Below are 19,873 nucleotides of genomic sequence, written 5' to 3'. Positions count from 1 at the left end.
TGTTACATTAGACAAAGGTTTCAGTGGCTCACTGGATGAGTCAGTTTGTTTCAATCACCTACTAATGATCCACAACTTAAACACTGAAGATCTGCGTTATCAGAGTGAAACAAAACAAAGCTCAAAAATATCTCCATTCTTTACCTTCTAAGGCACATCATCTGCATTGCCCACCTCAGGATGAAATGCTCGATGAACTGAAGCCTTTGAAATCAAGGTCTTCTTTAGAGTTGCCTGCTTCCCAAAGATTTTTCCAAATAGCAACATCAAGCAATAATAAAAAGGGATATACGACAAGAGTAGGCATTCAGCCAAATGGCAAAATTACTTAAGTGAGAACATTTGTTGAAGTGACTTCCAATAATTAATCTACATGCCATTAACAGTGGGATAAGTTGGAAAACTTTCAGCTAGCCTGAAGAAATTTCAAGAATATGGGCATGCACCATCTTCTTCAGATTTCTCCTGTTAGCCCACACTCAACTCAATGACTATTGATAAACCAACAAGTGATCTCAAGCAATCCTCAAAAAAAAATAAACGCTTTAGTAACAATTTTTATTCACCAGCATTCCTGCAATAACCAATGTATTAACATTTAGGACTGACTCACTTTTCTAAAAAAAAAGTATGAATACATAAATTTTAAATACAGAAATGTACTATTAGAACAAAAGGTTAAACATTTTCTATCATTTAATATTCTAATACTTTCACATAGAGATGCAAATTGTTATATTATTAGACACATTTGAAAGCCAACACTACATATCAACAAAGACGTGGCTAGGAGATATATGCAACACATATATATGAGTGAAGCCAAATTATTAACCTCATCAGAATTTGAAAAGATAAATAATATAAAATAATACTAACAAGATTCATTGCATTCTTGAACCTAGAGAGAAGGTCTCAACTAACATTTCCTTTGGTTTCATGACCATGGAAGACAGGTCAGAATTATACAAGTTGCTTTTAAGTAAGAATGAACTTTAAAACTTTTCTCTAATTGATTCCACTTTGCTGCAGGAGAACAATAGAAATTATTTGTTATCTACCCCTTCCCCCAGGTCCAAGCAACAGGTTGATGTGGAAAGTGGCTGAAACCACCCTAGATTCTCAAATACTCCCCACCGATTTAATATGGAGCCAGGCTTTCAGAATTAGGTTATCAGGAAATGGAGACGAATATATTGGCCTAGGTGTTGCAGGCACCATTGAAGCAACAGCATTCAGTGCTGATTTCAAGATATCAAGTGCAACTTTGGCAGCTCATTTTCAAACATCATTTGAAATCAACATCCCTGGCATCCAACAATCGTGATACCATGAGATTGGCTGAGTATCCAATCACAAAGTAAAGTTCCCAGAGACAATGGAACAAAGAGGCAAAAAAAAGGACACTTTTCACCTAATAATACAAACTGGAATGCAAGATAGCAAAAGCTGAGATATCATAAGACTTTGAACAGAAAATGCAAAACAAATTATATTTTGAAATATTTATAAGAGAGTTACAATTAACATGGACAAAGTCAGTTATCTGTAAGACCAGAATGTTTGCCAGACTATAATTATGGCATGATGTACCACGTCAATCTTACTTGGATCTTGTGCAGAAGAATTCAGCTTATTTTACGACTAGAATGGTTCAACAAAAATAGAATTTTTAAAGCCAATTAACATCACTCTTTCAATTTCTTGTGCATGGGAAATGAAAACAACCTTCAGGGTTAAAATTTTTTGAATACATGTGCAAGAAAATCCTTTAAGTTCCTATTGGTTTCAGTGCTGGGGAAATGCTGCTTTGCATCAGTGCTACTGCATGATCTGGGCTATAATTTCTTTTTAAAGGACGTCACCTTCTATTGTCTTTTTCTCAATTATCCTGGAAGCTGAAGGTAAAGTAAACTCAAATTTTTGTCAAATGGAATGAAAAAAAACCAAATATTCTGAAGAATAAATCACATCCGCTGCACTGTCTTTTGACATCAGAATTGTGTTTCTGACATACATTCAGTGGGCACTCTGTTTGATACACCTGCTCGTTTATGTAATTATCTAATCAGCCAATCATGTGGCAGCAATACAATGCACAAAAGCATGCAGACACGGTCAAAAAGTTCAATTGTTGTTCAAACCAAACATCAAAATGGGGAACAAATATGATCTAAGTGATTTTCACCATGGAATGGTTGTTGGTGCCAGATGGGGTGGTTTGAGTACGACCATAAGACATAGGAGCAGAATTAGGCCACTCAGCCCATTGAGTTTGCTTCACATTTCATCACGGCTGACCCCGGATCTCATTCAACCCCGTACACCTGTCCACTCACCATACCCCTTGATGCCCCAACCAAACAGGAATCTATCAATTTCCGCTTTAAATATACCCACATACTTGGCCTCCACCGCAGTCTATAGCAGAGTATTCCACAGATTCACCACACTTTGGCTAAAAAAAAAAAAAAAATCCTCCTTACTTCTGTTCTAAAAGGTTGCCCCTCAATTTTGAGGCTGTGCCCTCTAGTACTGGATACCTCCACCAGAGGAAACATCCTCTCCACATCCACCTTATCTGGTCCTTTCAACATTCAGTAAGTTTCCCCGTACATTCATCTAAATTCCAATGAGTACAGGCCCAAAGCTGCCAAACCTTCCTCATATGTTAACCCTTTCATTTCTGGAATCATCCTTGTGAACCTCCTCTAGACTCTCTCCAATGACAATACATCCTTTCTGAGATAAGGGGTCCAAAACTGTTGACCATACTCCAAATGCGGCCTGACTAGTGCCTTATAAAGCTTCAGCGTTATCTCCTTGTTTTTATATTCTATTCCCCTTGAAACACATGCCAACATTGCATTTGCCTTCTTTACTGCAGACTCAACCTGTAAATTAATCTTCTGGGAGTGTTGCATGATGACTCCAAGTCCCTTTGCACCTCTGATGCTTGGATTTTCTCCCCATTTAGATAATAGTCTGCACTATTGTTCCTTTTACCAGAAGGCATTATTGTCCTTTTCCGAACTCCGTATTCCATCTGCCAATTTTTTTGCCCATTCTTCCAACTTGTCTAAAGTCCTGCTGCAATTGCATTGCTTCCTCAGCCCTACCCACCCCTCCACCAGCATCTCAGAAACTAATGACCTCCTGGGATTTTCACACAAAACAGTCTCTAGAGTTTACAGATGTTGGAGGGGAAAGAACAGTGATGGTTAGTAACTGGATTTACTGTTAGACTTGAGGACAAACATTTTACTCTGTAATCAGGACCCAGTTCATTACTTTAGAGATAGGCTCAGTGAGCCGGAATTGCAGACACAGTATGGACACAGCAGAAAAGCGGAAGCCAGAGAAAACCAGGGAAGTAGTACAGGAATCAGAAGGAGCCTTCGTACAGTCGGTAGCACACCATGACCATGAGGTGATACAAAAAAAATGGTAAAGAAGGATTACAATCCGCAAGGATCAAACCCTGAATAAATTTCTTAGAGGGGCAAGAGAAGAGCAAATAGGAACAGGCCATAGTAATACAAACAGCATTATTGTGCAATCACCTAAGAATTACAATCGCCAAACAAACCTAGAACCCATCCCCCTCCCCCGATTTCAGGACCATACACACCCCCAGAACATGATTTACATTGGGACGATTTGGCTGATACAGTTGATGAGTTTGGGACTCGTAATAAAGATCACAACCTCTACTCTACTATGAGGCAGTGATGGGTATCTCAGAAGAAGCACCCCTCTGGGTCACCTGGAAGACCACAGAAAATAGTGCTACAAAGTCCATGAAGGAAGAATCTTTTACAACAGAGAAACAGATGTTGCTAAATGAATTTAGTAGTTCTTAAGTTCTGGTTTAAAATGTCGCTGGTGAAATAGAGTGACAACTTTCTGGCAGCAAACAAAACTACTAACTACTCTATTAAAAGCAACACACACAAAATGCTGGAGGAACTCAACAGGCCAGGCAGCATCTGTGGAAAAGAGTAGAATCGATGTTTCAGGCCAAGACCCTTCGACAGGACTTCACAAGTCCGGCTGAAGGGTTTCGGCCTGAAACATCGATAGAACTCTTTTCCACAGATGCTGCCTAGATTTCCAGCATCTGCAGATTTTCTCCTGTTGGTGATTGGATAACTACTCTACTAGTCACATTTTTTCTGGAAAACGATCACTGCAATCAATAGCCGGTAACTTCTCTTTCGGTGTTGAGCTTTTGAACTGCCTATCAGACCTAGCATTGTCGCAGTGGAAACTGAAGTCTCAAAGGTGAAAGACAATTGCAGTGCAGGCCGAATCAAGGTGTAGGGGCCCAGGCCAGAAAACGGGGGAACAAGCCAGTGTTCGGCCATCGTTGGAGCCGATTCAAAGCGGCAGAACCGAGTCCAGGAAGGGTCAAGGTGGCAGAGCCCGGGTCAGGAACAAGCCAGTGTCTGGCTGACTTAAGTGCCTGAGCCAGACTGTTAAAGTTTAGTACGAGCCAAATCAGGGCTATGGGGCACGGGCCCCCGAGAATGTATCAAAGTGGTGGTGCCCAGGTCCGAGAGCAAGGAACGATCTGATGTTTGACCGATTTAAGCACCAGGTTAGGGCGTCAGGACCAGAGGCAAAAGACGGACCAGTGTCAAACTTGCTGCTCAATGAGGTTTGTTCATCTCTGTGCTGAACTGAGGCTGTCGCCCACAACTAACGGGCTTCTGGACGGGCTTCATTGATGAAATGGCCTGGTGGCTGTAGACTCCCTTTCTCAATGTTACTTGCTTCCTTCTTATTGTTTGCACAATTCGATTTTTTTTTTGCAAATTGGGCATTCAACGGTCTTTTTTTCCAATGGGGTCTATTAGGTTTCTTTGTTTTATAGCTGCCTGTAAGCAGACTAATCTCAAGGTTGTATATAGAATACATACTTTGATAATAAATGTAATTTGAACTTTGAATTTACCTGCTATCAAACATTAATGATGACAATGTGCTTTTTTTTTAAACGCAAAATTTGAATTAAGCTAAGTTTACCATCTGACTCTTGATTATATACACATCTTTTTAAAGGCTAAAATACTCAGGCAAGTCTGGTCCACATTGCCCAACCACATCCAAAATAAAAATTTGCTTAAAGGGAGAAGCAGATCCCCAGAGGACAAACAGAGGGACTTTACTAAGGCAGTTAAAGATGCTACAGATAAAACAGGCGAATTGCACTGAGATCTCTTTAATGAAGCAAAAGACAAAAGAGAAAGTCAAAGATTATGCTGAGCAACAATATCAGGCACATGAGCAACATATTGGCCTAGGTGGACCTAAACGGGACCATGACATCTTCCTACAACGTCTGAAAAATGGCATGGACCCGCATCTGACCCAGATAATAACACTGGGGTTGCCCGTTGGCCACACACTTAATCAAGTACTTAAATGGCAATGAGAGCAGGAACGGAGAGGGGAAGAACAGAAGAATGTTTAGCTGCTGGTGAGAGACAGGACAGACAAGGCAATGTTGAATTCTTCAGGTGGGGAAGAAGAGGGCACATGGCCCTTTTGGTTTCAAGGACTTCACAGGATATAAAAAAAATGCGGGACTGAAGGTACAGTCTGTACACTCTGAAATAGTGTATTTGGGACAAAAGATTAGACAGGGTGAGAAAGTTATACCCAAAGAAGTTAAAGACACACTTCTTAAATTCCCCCACCTGTACATGGTGAAGGGAATCCAAAAGACATTAAAGCTCCTAAATTAATGTTGCAGTTTTGTGGAAAAATTACACTGAGTTCACAGAACCTCCACGAGCTCTGGCAAGAGGAGTGAAACCGGGAAAAGAACAGGAGGAATGAATGCCGGAGTTAGACCAGGCCAGTAAAGCTTAGCTGCAGCACCGGTTCTGGGCTTGCTGGACACGAACTATTTTCTTTGTGACCCCCGTGGGGAATTTCATACAGCTCTTTGCTGGCGACAAGCTGCAGCCTGCAGCTTATTATTCTGTAAAATGGGACCCCGTAGTGGCAGGAATGCATCAGTGCATACGAGCAATAGACAGTGCGACTTGGGCTGTTGGAGCGACGGAACCTATTACTCTGACGGGTCGGATAGTCTTTGCACAGACCCCCCAGCATAGTCTCTCCTTGGGGCAGGGAAACTACCAGGTAGGATCTGACAGCAAGCAAGCGCAATGGGGGGTAGTATTGTTATCTGCTGACAAACATGTACAGATAATAAGGGATAGTCTGTTTAACCCAGCCAGTTTGATAGGACAGGATGGATCTCCCACACCAGTGCATGGATCTAATGCAAGGACCTGAGGAGTCAGTCAAAGGAGAAACAAACTTAGAGGGAACTATGTGTTGACAATTTTTGCAGATGGGTCTAGGAAGTGCCATGATGGTACTCCATGAATGGGATTGCTCTGCCAAGACAGTTGGCCGCGTGGTAGCTGAGGAAGTAATACCTACATGGGGAGTACCAGCCAGCCTTGATTGGGATCAGGGAACACACTTTACTGGGAAGGCAACCAAGGGGGCTTGCAAGTTATTGGAAATCAGACAGCAGTTTAACATTCCATACTGACCGCAGAGCTTTGGCGTGGTTGAGAAAATGAATCGCGCCCGAAAAGAAAGCCTGAAGAAGGCCCAAATGGAAACCGGGGGGAGTTGGTCTAGGGTTTTAACAGCAGAGCTGATGAAACTATGATCAAGCCCTGCTCATGGGACAGGATTTACTCCTTTTGAACTAGTGGGTATTGACTACCAGAGGATGTGATCACGAGAGGACCAGACAGCTGCAACGGAAAGGATCGGATTACCCAGTTTGCACAGGGGTTGGCCGTTCGACGGCATGATCTAAAAGGGGAAGTCAGTGATAGACAGGGTGCGTGGGACTGGGAGCGTGTGAATGCTCACGTGAAGGGGAACCTGCTGGAAGCAGAAGGTCAAGCTGTACCAGCAAAACCGCAGCTTCAACCCAGATGTTTGGGACCGTTTACAGTAACCTTGACTGGGAAACATGCCCTGGTGGAAACTAAGAAAGGGCCAAAGTGGAAATACCGGTCCCACCTGAAAAGATACCTTGGGTAGGAATGATTTAACCATGGAAACATATTTCCACAGGAACAGTAAACATTAAACCTGACAAACTATGCTCAGAAGAATCTGGGTAATTGAATGTGTCACTCTTTCGAGCTATCTCGCGAGAGTAAGTAAAATGCAGACTGTAAACCAAAGGAGTAACAAAACACGGCCAGCTGTGAGGTGTACCAATGATATACGGTTCAACATGAGAGGACGTGGCAGCATGCAGTGCTGTGAAATGGACATTTGAAAAATGTACAACACCCGGGGGGGGGGGGGTACATCCTGTCGGGAGTGGGCATGCATGAAAGGGGGATCCCATGTTTATATTTGGCACGCTGAACCAACAAACCATTCACACTTCAGTGCGGCAATGAAACTTCTACGTTAAACGTGACAGGTCAGCTTCACCATTGGGGGAGAAAAAACAAAAATCGATCATTGTGAGACCTCCTCATTACCACAAGAGCACCACAGTGTAATGACAGCCAGAGGGATACCAAAGGTACAAATTTAGTATTGGAACCTCTGGGTAAAGGTGTTACTCTAGTACCAGGCTACAGATATGTGCAGATAGCCTTTAACCTGACTGCTTATGACCCACTGGTTTTTGCGAGGATGGCACGAATCACCTTTTTCAACATTTACTCTTTAGGCAAGTTTCTCATAGTGAGCTTAGGAAAGAAAGACGCTTGATAGAGTTGTTAGGAGCAGGATAATCAGGGGTCTCCACAGTCAATACTTTAGATGTTGTTGTTCGTCCATCATTGACGTCGATGAGGACCTCGACACCATTATGATGGTGTCGAGACTAGCGCGTGATTTGGATTTAAGTGAGGGAGAGTTGCACAGTGTCAGCCTCACTCTCTCTTCCCAATTCCCATCTGGGTCCAGTGGCAAGACAGAGTCTAGATGGCTGGAGATGGGACTAGGCGCAGTGGATGACCAGGACGTCTTCTGTGTCTTGTCCTGCTCTACCCGTTCCACAATGCTTGCAGAGACCACCTTCTTGACCGTTGGACCTTCCATTGGTCTCGTCCGCTCAATCCACCGGAGTCTGTCTTCACATGCGGGGATAGACAACTCCCTATCTCACCAAGGGTTTGAGACCCGTCGGCTACCCTCACCTGGTTTAGCCGGCTTATTGAAGCCGTTGCCCGGGGTGTGGCCGCTGTCGCATTCAAACAGCTACGGGGAGCCACAGGTGAGAGCTGAGTGCCAGGTGGGGACCAAAGGTGGACTAACCGCCCTGAAAAGGATGTGACATGTTCCCCCACCAGAGGTGCTACCCCTCCCTGACACCCCATACTGTAGATATAGAGGAAATAAATATGCAAATCAGTTCCCTGCAGCAGAAGTTGAAGGGGATTATAAAACAAAATTATGGTGACTTGGGACAATGAAGTAGAATAGGGACAGAAGTGGAATTGGGAAGTATCCAGTTATTGGAAACATTAAAGGATATAACTGACGAGGATGTACATCCGACGCCGTGATAAAAATGCTGTCTGTACAACATGTGCTGCCTGGCTTTTGTCTGTGGTCAGAACATCCTGTCGTTAGAAGATCAGAAAATCCCAGACTAGATATCAGATAACCAGCTGAAAGAATGGGTGGGTGAAGGTGCCCGTGTGCCACACTCGAGATCTCACTGGGACTAATCATGTCCTTGAAGGTTGCAGAATTGAGAGACACCATTATGCAGCAGTCCTCAACATAGTGCCGATCAGAAGTACTCTCTTATGAGAGTACATAATGTCGGAACATACCATGAGGATTGGGGGGGGGGGGGGGGGGGCGTGAAATCACTGGGCATGTCCAGAAGAGGTTACATGAAGCAGCCCCAACAGAAACAAGAGAAAATCTGCAGATGCTGGAAATCTAAGCAACATACACAAAATGCTGGAGGAACTCAGTAGGCCAGGCTGCATAGATGCTACCAAGCTTGACAAAATGTGGCTTTGCTACACATGATAAATGTCTCCTGTCCATATTGCCAGTTAGGCACGAAACGTTTCTGAAGTATACTTTGGTGAACAACACCAGCAAGGGCATATTAGAAGGGGCAACTGCAATGCAATCTAGTGCTATAATGTGGCAACCAGTAATTCACAACTGAATTAACGACTGTGGAGTGGAACGCTGCAGAAGGGACGATGGAGCTGGAGTTTACCATATATGGTAATAACATAGACACAAGTGTGTAGCCACATAGCTACCACCCAATCTGCACTTTACTGATGACTAGACAACGATCATCCAAGAGGATAGGGAAGTCATTAAGAAATGAGATGCACTGTTGAAAGGAATGGTGGATCATGAGAGTAGAGCCAAGGTGCGCGAGAGAACCTCTTGTTTGGGACGGTGTTTGGAACTGGGGTTTGAATGTCAAATCTACCCTTGGATTCGACTTCTCTTTCATACTGTCGTTTTTTTTTTAAAACAAGTGATTGTTTTAATGGCCGCTATTATTTTAGTTACGTGTACCATGACGACAGGTAAATCTTTGGCACTGGGGGCGTTGCTATTTATTAGGCCAAACAAGGGTACTGTTAGGGATCTCATCTTTAGGTTCTATTCTACATTTCAGTCAAGGGCCTAAAAAAAAAAAAAGTGGGGGGAACTGTTATAGGGGAAGAACAGTGAGGGCTAGTAACTAGTAAATTGAGATGTGAACTGTGCTAATATGGTAACTTCAGACAAGGCCTAGAACTAGATACATGGAATGCAGCAGTAAAGATGTCCAATGTTCAGGAGTTTTGTTAATTACAATATGTTATGTAGCACTGCTGTAATAGAAAATTGGATTTACTGGTAGGCATGGGGATAATTATTCTACTCTGTAATCAGGACCTAGTCCGTTACTTAATGAAGCCACCATTCTGTTGTCAAAATGTAGTTTTACTGGTAATCTCATCAACTGAGAATGTAAAAGCTCTACCTAATTCATGCTCAGGTGGGTCTCCTGGTGTGCACCTGTTTTTAAAACAAATCACCCAAATCAACCATCCAGCTCTGTGTGATCTTCCAATTTGCTTCTTCAACAGGGAATGGTGCTAGAAATAATAACAGCAGTTCTGTACACGAAAACACCTTCGTAATGAGAGCGCCAGACTGGTTCAAGCTGACAGGAAGGCGACAGTGACTCAAGCAAAAGAGCATCTCTGAATGCACAATACGGCGCACCTTGAAATGGATGGGTTAAGGGACAATGAGGTCAATTCAATGAATGAACATTCAAGCCATTTGCAACAAGAATCATAACGGAGAAGCAAGGACATTACTTCCCTCAAAAGCAAATGGATTACCAAATTGTGATACATGCAGCAATGTAAATAAGACTTCAAAGTCATACACTCCTGTGTCACTGTTATACTCCAGAGCACTTGTTCAAGACTTAACCCATTGACCCTGAATACACCCATCACAAATGTAGCTTGGATAAAGCAGAGCTGGACTACAGTACATGATAAAAGCTCTGGATCAATCTGGTCACCCTAACAAATGTATTACTAACCTCTGTACCAGCTGAACAATGCTCTGCGTGTTCATGAAGAAAACCTCCCGCTCCGATTTCCTATTTAGCGTTGCAGCATGACTGTCTAGAATATTGGCAATCTGAAAATTTTTTAAAAATATTCAATCAGCAAAGACTTTAAGATAGCACATCCAATATTTAAATAATATTACCATTTTCAGAAAGCTCTACATCATCTCCAATTGAAAACCAAGAGATGTAACCGCATATCCTACACATCCAGCAGATGGCGCTAGTGATCAAGGACGACACCCTCCAGACGATTTACGAAACTACTACTTTCACGTGTTGTTTTTTGTTCAAATGTGGTTCTGCTACTGTTGGAACCTTGATCTACTTTTCAGTGACTGTGATTTATATTTTGGTGGTGCTTTCAGGTTGATTGAGCAATCTGGCACTTTGCTGTCTCTGTGAGGGTTCTGTACCAATAATGGCCAATAATCCTGGGGATGGGAACGCAAGTCCATTTCTCGCTGATCTTGCCAATTAAGGCGCTGAGGAAGATTGAAATCAAATCTTCGAGGTGAGTTCGGAAAGCGAGAGGATGTTTAGTGCCATCTACCAGCCTCTCACTCACTGCTCCCAATGGAAGGTCCCTGCATTCGAACGATCTCTCTCCCGATGCCGTTGGAAGATGGTTTAATTGACACTCTCTAGTTCACATTATCTACTGGTCAGTCTTTTTTTGGTGCTATTTTGGGCAATTTTGAATTGGGGTGGCCTGCAGATTACGAACACTGAGCTGAACTGAATATGCCCAAGCTCCTTCAATTTTGCGTTTTACGCTCGTTTTTTTTGTTGCCATTTGTGAGATTTGCTTTATTTTCCACATGGTGGAGGAGGAGGGAGTTGATGTTTTTTCTTTGAATGAGTTGCATAGTTTTTCTTTGTTCTGTGGATGTCTATAAGGAAGATGAAATTCAGGGTTGTATACTACATAAATACGTTGATAACAAATGTACTTTGAATCTTGGAATGTCAGGTATGTACTGTTATCATTTATGAGTTGAACAGATGAATCAGATTTTCTATTGCTATTTAGATCTAACTTGTTCACAGAATCATTGAAATCAATTAGTTAACCCTTCACCTTGTGAAGCAAAACACAGCAACAAATGCTGAGGCAGTCTGCTAAGGCAGTTAGTCTGCATAATGTGGAATATCTAAAAGAATCTTGCACCATGAGGGCCTATAGTTGGGGAATTTTGTGTACTTTCCTCTCCATTTGCTGTCCATCAGCAGAAAGAAAAGGGCTGCTCATTTTTGGAAATGGGGCTCACAGCCCAGCAGTGCTGTATGGTGAAATATAACTGCAGACCTCATGCAGCAGAACATGACAAAATAACAAGCAGGTTACCATCTGCTGGGACAGACACCAATCCAATATCAGAAAGCACGCAAGTCCAACAATCATCATTCAGTTTAATTTGCAATTTAGAAATAAATATTTTTTAAAACTTTAGGATTTTCCTATGGTTAGTTCTTGAGCAGGCCACTGCTTGGAGATAAGGTTCTGGAAAGTGTTCTTACAATGGGAAAAAATCAGGGTATCATTGTGTCACTCCAAATCTTTTCAATGTGGCTTCTTCACCATCAGCACCTCTGAGGTGCACTCAAACTTTCCAAATTTACAAAGTCACTGTAATTTAATTATCAAAGTACATATATATCACCATATGCTACTTTGAGATTCATTTTCTTGCAAGAATTTCCAGGAAAATAAAAAAAAATACAATCAGAATTATCTTAAACTATGCATGAAGAAAGACTGACAATGTGCAAAAGATGACAAATTGTGCAAATAAAACAATAAATAATACTGAGCTGTAGAGTCCTTGAAAGTGAGGCAGGAACACGGGTTGGATGTTCAACACCTCAAACTCACTTTGTCACCCTATCAGATGAGGACCCATATGCAGCTCAACTCCAATTACTCATCTTTAATCCACATCCTTTCATAGCCTTAGCAATGAAAATCTGTTGATTAAGTCCTAAAATTTCCACCTACATAATATTAGAGGTTCATGGAGGGCTATGGCCTGGGTGCAGGCGAATGGAACCAGGCAGATCAATAGTTTGGCAGAGGCTAGATGGGCTGAATGGCCCATTTCTGTATGGCAATGTTCTATGACTCTATCCATCGCTTCATAAGGAATGAATTCCAGCTTTCTCCAACCTGATGCCAAAATGCTATCTGATTTTTAATCTCGAGTGGCTTAACTCCAGTTCCAAATTGTAGCCTCAATGTAGACTTTCTCCAATCAGAAAATATCTTTACTACAGCTGCACTGCTGTTATTATTTTAATTGCTCCAGTTACACTCACTCCCAACAACCCTACACCACACCAATCTTGCAATGTTCAAATAAATACAAGTTTATGGAACCCCATCAAAATATGATTGCTTAATCTCAGTTACTAAGGTGTGCTCCATCATCTCCAAGGTTAATATATCCTTTGCTAAATACAGTTCCCAAAGCTAAAGACAACATTCCAAAAGGGATCCGTCTGACTGAAACTCAATTTCCTCCCATTGGGAGTCCAAACTCTGTGATATAAAGTTCCAGACCCCTTGAAATAAAGGTCAGCAATCATTTCTGGTAGCTATGCATGTCACCACACCGCCCCCCCCCCACCCCCACACCGCCCTGAGATTTGTACCTCCAGAGACCTAGACCCTGACCATACACAATACCTATTTGGAGAAAATATTCCAGTTTGTCTTCGTGAATTAAAATTAAATACACTCATTCTTGTCCACATCTGAACAATATAAAACAGAAAACAGTACAAAACAGTACAATGTTGTGCCGACCTTTTAACCTACTCCAAGATCAATCTAACCACAGAGGCCTTCATTTTCCTTTCATCCATTAATTTGAATGTTTTTATTTGAGGCGAACAGTGTCTAATGCAGCTAAGAAACATTCTAAAGGGTAGGACAAATTTCTTTCCTTCTGAAAATCTCCGCAAGTACCTGCTGGCTAGGGAACTGGCAGAGCACGGAAGTGATATTGCTTGCGTACTGGGCCATCTCCTTTTTGATAGCCTTCTCCACTGCTTGTGGGATTCTTCCTGCAACACTGGTCATAATGTCCTGCAGTTCCAAGAGTGGAAGGGATGGGTCTCTCAGGGTCTGCATTAACCTTTCCACCCAATCTTTCACCTTGAATAGAAAAAAGAAATACACATCAAATTACAACCTCCTTCTGCATGAAACTTTGAGTCTCTTCCTTGCCTTAATTGAGTAAATGTGCTGTTGTACTCCAGCAAAGAACCCAAGCTGCCATGTTCAATTCAGCTGCTTTCAAATAACCAAGAACAGGGACACCACGAAAGATCTAATTTATTAGGATGGAGGGGGCAGAGAGAAAAATATTTTTTTTAAACTGTATCTGATCAATTGTGTTTGATACTTGCTATAAAATTGTCAAAAGTTCATAAAAGGTGAGCCGGCCTTTTCTGCGATGCCACTGACATTCAAAAAGCCTGCTTTAGTTTAATTTATCCATTCATAGGACATGTGAATCTATGATAGGTTGCTATTTATTGTCCATGCCTAACCGTTCCTAATGAGAGTAGCTTGTTGCTCCCTGCTCAGTGAAAGGTCAACCATACTGTTAATCTTCTGGTGTCACATACTGACAAGACCAGGCAAGGACTGGGAATGTCTTTGATTTATTTATTTATTGGTTGATTGAGATACAGCACAGATTAGGCCCTCAGTGCCACGCTGCTCAGCAATCCCCCTAATCACAGGACAATTTACAATGACCGATTCACCGACCAACTGGTCCTTCTATGGACTGTGGGAGGAAACCAGGGCACCCGGAGGAAACCCACATGGTCACAGGGAGAACGTACAAGCTCTTTACGGGGGCAGCAGGAGATATACCCGGGTCGCCTACACAAGTGTTGTGCTAACTACTACACTACCATGCCGCCCAAACGATATGCAGCAAGTGAACCCGTGGCGCTTTCATGATGGTCAAGTAGTTTCATGGTCACTTATTCCAGAATTAGAGCTATTACTTGAAAAGTTTCTGGCTGCAACATAGCAGTTCAGATTTCTCCAAGCCTCCGGGCAAATTACTGATACATGTCAGGAAGCTTAATCACAATGCTAGCATACCCTTGGCCACATCAGTGTGTGGACCTGGAGAAAGGTTTATGGGCTTTTGCTCCACTTTACTCAGCAAATCACCAGCATCCTTAAGTAGGTGTGAAAATAGAGAACAAACTTGTTTAAAAAGTCAGACACTGTCGGTGGTTGGGGACTGGAAGACACATTGTAAATTGTGATGCTTAAGACATCTCGATTGTGCAAATAGGGAACAAACTTGTTTAAAAAGTCAGACACTGTCGGTGGTTGGGGACTGGAAGACACATTGTAAATTGTGATGTTTAAGACATCTTGATTGTGCAGGTTTGTATTCCTACTTGTCCCTCCAATCTATTACTATTGGAAAACTCAGTTAGACAAAGCACAGCAAATCAATTTCATTCTGATTCTGCTTATTTCTCACTACAATCTTCTTCCTTTTATTTAATGAATTTTTCATTTATTATTTTCTTCACTTTGCTTTCAAATTGTTCAGTCTTTATCAGCAAAATCAAAGACAAAGCCACAGTGTTAGAAAACTTCCCTGCCTTTTGTTCTTCAGTCACTTCCTGAATAAATAGATACATATCTAGTACTAAAACCACAATTTTACAAAGCAAAAACTAACATTATCCTAACTATGACAGCAGAGCGTAGAAGGGGCTTTTCTTAGAAAACAATATACATTATGGTTTGCTTTTCTAGATTTTCCTCAAATGTATCGCTGTATATCATTCTGTGATTGTACCTTGACATCAAAATAGGACTCCGGCAGACAGAATCCATTCATGATATTCCCCAAGTTATCCAGGACATAATGGAAGATGCGGTGAAGTTTTTCTCCTCGAAGAGCCAAGCTCTGGATCCTAGGCAGAGGTTGTGTGAATAACTCTGCCTGGAATTAAGCATAAAAAACAACGTAAATATCTCAAAATAAATATTATACCACACATTGTATAAATGCAACAGTTTGTCTATGATTCAAAGTTATCTCAACTGAGAAACTCAAACTTGGCCTAGTTTCAAGATACATGGTAATGGTTTAAAATGACTTGTTTAAACTAATGACTTGGCTATAATATATTTTTAGTCATACTTTATTGATCCCGAGGGAAATTGGCTTTCGTTACAGTTGCACCAACCAAGAATAGAGTATAAATATAGCAATATAAAACCATAAATAATTAAATAGTAAAATGTAAATTATGCCAGGAAATAAGTCCAGGACCAGCCTATTGGCTCAGGGTGTCTGACCCTCCAAGGGAGGAGTTGTAAAGTTTGATGGCCACAGGCCGGAATGATTTCCTATGACGCTCAGTGTTGCATCTCGGTGGAATGAGTCTCTGGCTGAATGTACTCCTGTGCCCAACCAGTACATTATGTAGTGGATGGGAGACATTGTCCAAGATGGCATGCAACTTGGACAGCATCCTCTTTTCAGACACCACCGTCAGAGAGTCCAGTTCCATCCCCACAACATCACTGGCCTTACGAATGAGTTTGTTGATTAGTCATAGTCATACTTTGTTAATCCTGGGGGAAATTAGTTTTCATTACAGTTGCTCCATAAATAATGAATAGTAATAGAACTATAAATAGTTAAATAGGAATATGTAAATTACTGTACTTAAATTTGTGTTTAACTACAAAAGGTTTCAATTAGCAAGCCAAATATTCACCTTCCTGTATGTATCAACTCCCTCCAAGTCACTCATTCACCGCTTTACACTGCCATATCATGCAGCTGACCAATTTCCATACAGAATCAGCAGTGAGCCCAAATTTGACAGAGGCAGGAATCTCAATGAAACTTAGCCCTTGTGTAATGATTATCTTTAGCTAGGAGAACTGAACAGCAATCACAATTAATTGCCAAGATTCAAGATAAGTCATTCCAGCTAACTTTCTCTGTATCTCATTGGGCACATGACCAGCCATTATCAAAATGCAGATCAAAGCGGATTAGGAATTTCCTGCAAAGCAGCATCCTACCACTCGGTGGCAGCAAATGCAGTCTGCTGCCAGCTGCAAGCTACAGATTCCAGCGATCTTACACCCAGAATTCAGTTCACTAATATTCAGGCAAATAAATACTACATTTACGAATGAAGTATTCATTCTATGAGAAATGGAGAAAATATATTATTCCCAACTTTACCCTGGTTCTATGAAAACTGATTGTATTTGAAACCTGGGATATGAACCATTTCAAATACATCAGAAGTAATAACAAAACTAACAGTATCCACCAGTATAATGAAGTAATTCTGACAACAAACTTTGAGTCTGCTTCCTAATTATTGAATAAAAAATAGTGGAAAAAAGTTTTTGGTGATACATTTGGTGCAAGTTAATCTTCATCACTCTTATTTATTGCCATAAAAAACTCTCAAGCACTGAAAACTATTTGTTTCTTTCAGAATTTAATATCTTTAAAAATCTTAATTAGTTTAACTTTTAGCATACATCTATATATATTTTCTCTTTCTCAATTTAATCACTTCCCCCATGACCTCCATCAGCCTCTATACTTTGCTTCCCAAAGATTTACGTCTAAACGTCGACTGTACCTCTTCCTATAGATGCTGCCTAGCCTGCTGCGTTCACCAGCATTTTTTGCGTGTTACATCTAATTAATACTTCTTGCTTCAGATGCTGCCCAGATCAGTGAAGGTTATACAGGATGATAAGAGAAGAGTCTTCCTGTTACTTGCACATTACTTTGGTGGCATCATTTTGATCACACATAGAATGACACGCAATCTCTTCTCAAAAGATATTCAAAGTGTCTGTGGGTGGTCACCTGCATAGCCAACAGCAAGAAACATACCATCTCTGCAGACTCCAAAATGCAAGCCCTGGGATTGCCATATATTCATGGCGATGCCACAATATTGCTTATTTTATTTTATTAGCAATACAGAATGGTAATGCGGCCTTCCAGCAAAATGAGCCTGCACCTCCCAATAACACCCATGTGACTCACCCGTAACTATTTGGAATGTGGATGGAAACTGAAACACTTAGAGAACCTCACATTTCAGGATGGTGCCCAGCCTGCCAGGTATTTCAAACATCATTGTTTTTATTTCTGATTCTCAGCTTCTTCAATAGTTTATCTTATATAGGTTATACATGTATATTTATAATTCATTAAAACTTGTGCTTAAATAGGTATCACTTCAACACAAATGACTCAACTATATTTTCCTTCATGGAATATGTTTTCTTGGAACATAGAAGAGGTACTTTGGCTCACAATATTGTGCCAACTTTTTACCCTACTCTAAGATCAGTCTGACCTTTCCCTCTCACAAGTCTTCCATGTGCCGTTTCTTGTTACTGGATTATTCAGAACGAAAGATAGCTGAAAAGGTGAAGGGTTCAGATGGATTAACATCAAAACATTAGGGACAGGCAAATGGAGTTACTGGTAGAACCACATCCAACCTGCTGAACTCTGCTGGGATCATCCAGCTGCAGCTTAGCAATCACACAGCCTGGCTCCAGGACAGCTCCTGGTCGCTTCACGTAATGAATACAGCCAGATGCCTGAGCAGCCAGTGACATCACCATCTTCATCACCTGTGGAACAAAAGAACAGATCAACACACAGCTACATTCTTGGCTCCAATGTTACTTCAGACTTTATAGATCTGGCAGCTGGGTGATCAAATCACAAAGCTCTAATCCCTACACCAACACATTTTGCTCTTGTTTCAGTGCACTTCTTGAACCAAAATGTATTTAATGTGCCTTTGACTCAATAATTCCTAAAACAACTTAATCCCTATATGGAAAACAATTATAAATAAATGAATACTGGGACATCCAAAGGAGAAATCAGGTTAACACTGGCTCTATCTTTGAAGCAAGAAACCTGTATACGAGTCCTGATGAAGGGATTCAGCCTGAAACATCGACTGTGCTTCTTCCTATGGATGTTGCCTGGCCTGCTGCGTTCCACCAGCATTTTGTGTGTGCTGCCTGTAGATGATGCTGATGTCTAAACTGGATGTCCTTTGGCCTGCCTTAATGAAAGGTTTTTAAATCTAAAAATCAGTCACAGAGGTTGCCTCTTCTGCTGAAATATTCCAGCATCTTTTGTTTTCATTTCAGATTTCCAGCATCTACTATTTGATTTCTTGGTTTCCCATCGCAAACTCGGGCAGCCATAGATCTGCTCATACAGTACTGTGCAAAAGTCTTAGGCACATACATATGTAGCCAGGGTGCCTAAGACGTTTGTACAGTACTGTATCCACTAAATGTTTACCTATATTAACAAAAGCTTAAGACTCACAGATATTGCTGTTTCAAGGGCAAATTAAGAGGATGGAGATGGATGTCTTTCCACCATGTGCTTCAAAATCAAAATTAACCCACACAGGAAATGATATAATAATCAGCCTACAGTTCTGTGCAAAAGTCTTAGGCACCCTAGCTATATAACCAAGACTTCTGCACAGTACGGTTTTCCTTCCTTTGCTGAATTTGGTTGGCAATTTACCTCGATTTCTGCAAAGCTGTGCTCTGCGAAAACGTGACCACCATCTTCCACTGTGTACTGGATCAACTTTCCCGCAGAAGGCGAACGTAACAGCGATGGGTCATTTTCCTTCTCAAATACGCAAGTCTTGTTACCAATTGTAACGCGGTACCTGCAGCAGAAGGATCCCACGATAGAAGTCTTTTCTAACAAAGACCCGCTAAGAGTACCTAGTTGAAGTAGCAACGAGAGGTGTAAAAAGTAGCTCTAATCCTTACCTGTCTACTTCTTCCTTCATGTAGGAGGTGTAGCTGCTGCCGTCGTACGACAGCAACAAGCCACCATCACTCAGCCGATGAACGTCCACCTCCACAAATGAGTCATTCATTATAACCACATAGCAGTTAGGTGACTGCCTTGTAACCTGTGAATGGGAAAGTATCATAGTCAATAACTTTTCTGTATCCTCAGGGCAATGTTTCATCAAAAAAATAAGATACTTAGATGCTTCAAACAGACACTGCTCATTCATACACATTTGCTGAGCAGGTTTAATCAGAAACCTATATGAAAAGCCACACCTTTGTTGACAGTGCAACTGGTATTTTTGTGCGGGAGATCAAGGAAAATTGTTTTATTCCACTTAAAACAATTTCCTTCTTAAATAACC

The 19,873-nt window shown here is 41.4% G+C and overlaps 1 protein-coding gene across 3 annotated transcripts in view; it reads right to left on the bottom strand.

Annotated features, from left to right (window-relative positions):
• The window catches only part of acaca (acetyl-CoA carboxylase alpha), a 278,119-nt gene that overhangs the window by 203,864 nt on the left and 54,382 nt on the right, over positions 1-19,873 (bottom strand). For all 3 annotated transcript variants that reach the window (XM_072243272.1, XM_072243270.1, XM_072243271.1), the window contains exons 17-22: positions 19,482-19,627; positions 19,225-19,375; positions 18,165-18,299; positions 15,463-15,609; positions 13,590-13,778; positions 10,592-10,692 (exon numbers count right to left, since the gene is read on the bottom strand). In XM_072243272.1, the coding sequence (XP_072099373.1) occupies positions 10,592-10,692; positions 13,590-13,778; positions 15,463-15,609; positions 18,165-18,299; positions 19,225-19,375; positions 19,482-19,627 (869 nt within the window). The remainder of the gene's footprint in view (positions 1-10,591; positions 10,693-13,589; positions 13,779-15,462; positions 15,610-18,164; positions 18,300-19,224; positions 19,376-19,481; positions 19,628-19,873) is intronic.

This window comes from Mobula birostris, chromosome 25 (genome assembly GCF_030028105.1).
Source record: "Mobula birostris isolate sMobBir1 chromosome 25, sMobBir1.hap1, whole genome shotgun sequence".
Taxonomy (NCBI): Eukaryota; Metazoa; Chordata; class Chondrichthyes; order Myliobatiformes; family Myliobatidae; genus Mobula; species Mobula birostris.
Note: the sequence above shows the minus strand (reverse complement) of the source record. Positions and strands in the feature narration are given on the sequence as shown.